This window comes from Diabrotica undecimpunctata, chromosome 4 (assembly GCF_040954645.1).
Source record: "Diabrotica undecimpunctata isolate CICGRU chromosome 4, icDiaUnde3, whole genome shotgun sequence".
Taxonomy (NCBI): Eukaryota; Metazoa; Arthropoda; class Insecta; order Coleoptera; family Chrysomelidae; genus Diabrotica; species Diabrotica undecimpunctata.
Window position 1 is genome coordinate 96779350 of NC_092806.1, and position 2265 is coordinate 96781614.

Consider the following 2265-nt stretch of genomic DNA (forward strand, 5'->3'; position numbering starts at 1 on the left):
TAGTTGTGTTTTTGACTTTGATGTGTTAACTTCAATAAGTTTGTGTGTTTTCTCCCGTTTACCTGTTGCGTATTCAAATTTTTTAAAAGCGGTCAAAAGGTAGGTACTTTATCATAAATTAAAATACATAGGGGTGCATTAAGGAAATTTTAATAAAATTTTTTCATTTCTTTTTTGTTTTGAGACTGGTGCAAAACAAAAATTACTTGCAGTCTGTTTCAATTAACTGGTTAATATTTGATATTGGAAAATCTTTTTTTTTAAATCTACTTCATATGTTACGATTTACGTTGATTTGAGTTTACATTTTTTTTAAATCTTTGTTTTATATATCGTGTTCTTTTTAACATAAAATTTTACATTTTTAAAACTTTTTTAACATAAAAAATAATTTTTGTTGATAAAAATAGAAAATTTCAATACTTATTTTATAGATACGTAGTTATGTAATCTTAACATTTTTTTTTATAGAAAATTAACGTGCTCGGCAACAAAGGCCACTTACACGAAAAAAACATTTTATAACACCTACCGAACATAGAAGTGATATATTTTTTTAATTTATATTTAGATCAATCATAATTGTTTAATCAAAATATTTTTATATTTTCATTTCCTTCACAGAGCTATCATAATGAATAACAGCCGTGTTATTCACAGTCAGGGCCGACATATTGTTTATAATGTATATAAGTTTTTAAAAAAGGAACAAGAAAAACACAACACAAAATCTTCGATTTTAAATATGGTTGTTGAAGCCACTGGAGTTTCTAAAAGTAGCGTCCAAAGAATTATTAAAGAAGGAGAGAGAGTTTCCGATTTTTCATCTCCTTCAGGCAGCTCGGGAAAGTCTTTAAATCTCCCAGAAAAAAAATTAATCAGCCAAAACCAAAAACCAACGTCGATGGTTATGAGGGAGAAATTATAAGAAACACAGTGCATACCTTTGCAATGATTCATGGCAGCAGACCTACAACGTCAGCTGTTTACAACGCTGTTAAGAATGAGATTAATTTCCAAGGTAAACTATCGTCGTTCAGAAAAGTGTTGAAGAAATTAGGTTTTAAATGGCAAAAAACAAATGACAACCAAAAAATACTTATGGAAAAAACGGATATTCGAGCCAAACGAACCGAATATCTAAAAAAAATAATAAAATGTAGAGCTGAGGGTTATAATGTTATCTACACTGATGAAACGTATCTCCACAGCAGCCATACAACATCTAAATCATGGGATGATGGTTCAAGCAAGTGTTTAAAGTCTCCTGTTGCCAAAGGTCAGCGGTTAATTATCGTACATGCAGGAGGGGAAAAAGGTTTCGTTCCAAATGGCCTACTAATTTTCAAATCTGGTCAGCATACTGGAGATTATCATAATGATATGAACCACGAAAACTTTTTAAAATGGCTTCAAGAAAAGTTAATTCCCAACTTGCAGCAGAAAACCGTGCTTGTATTGGACAACGCATCCTATCATAACGTAGCCTGTGAAGTTGCCCCTACATCTTCATGGAAAAAAAAGGACATGCAGCGATGGCTAACAGAAAGATGCATTTATTTTGCAGTGACTGATACAAAACCAGAACTTTATGCAAAAATTAAATTGAATAAACCAGCACATAAACAATATGTAGTAGACACTATAATGGCGAAACAAGGACACATTGTATTACGTCTTCCTCCATATCACCCTGAACTAAATCCTATTGAAAAAATTTGGGCAGTAGTTAAAAATCATGCGGCTTCAAAGAATGTGTCGTTTAAAATGTCCGACGTTAAATAGCGGCAAATAGCGGAAGTTAAAATTCAACAATCTCGGAGCAGATGTGTGGAAGAATACATGTGAACACGTTATTGAAGTAGAACAGGAATACCTTAAAAAAGAACACTTAATAGATGACGTGGCTGAACTAATTATACACGTTGGCGAAGATGATTCTGATAGTTCATGGTCAGACACTGACGATGATGAAGGTGACCTAGGATGTAAACTTTTAGAAGAATCTGCTATAGACAATTAAAACTCTTACGAGAACTACATACTCTTACGTGACTATAACGCGTGTGAACAGTGACTTTAGGTAAGATGTTTTACTTATATTTCTGTATCATCATACTCACTCAACAATCTATCTATATCCCTTAAAATTTTATTTTAAAACTTGTTTATTAGATTATTTATTAATAAAATTAACGCACTGCCTTAAAAATGTTACATTTTGATGTCTCGTATTTCCTAAACCTGTTGTCTGATTTATGTGAT

At 31.8% G+C, this 2265-nt stretch overlaps 1 protein-coding gene across 1 annotated transcript; it reads left to right on the forward strand.

Moving 5' to 3' along the window:
- Positions 1–951: 951 nt before the first annotated feature.
- Positions 952–1785, forward strand: LOC140438831 (uncharacterized). Its single transcript, XM_072528474.1, has one exon. It carries the CDS (start codon positions 952–954, stop codon positions 1783–1785), a length of 834 nt encoding a protein of 277 aa, XP_072384575.1.
- The last annotated feature ends 480 nt before the right edge of the window (positions 1786–2265 follow it).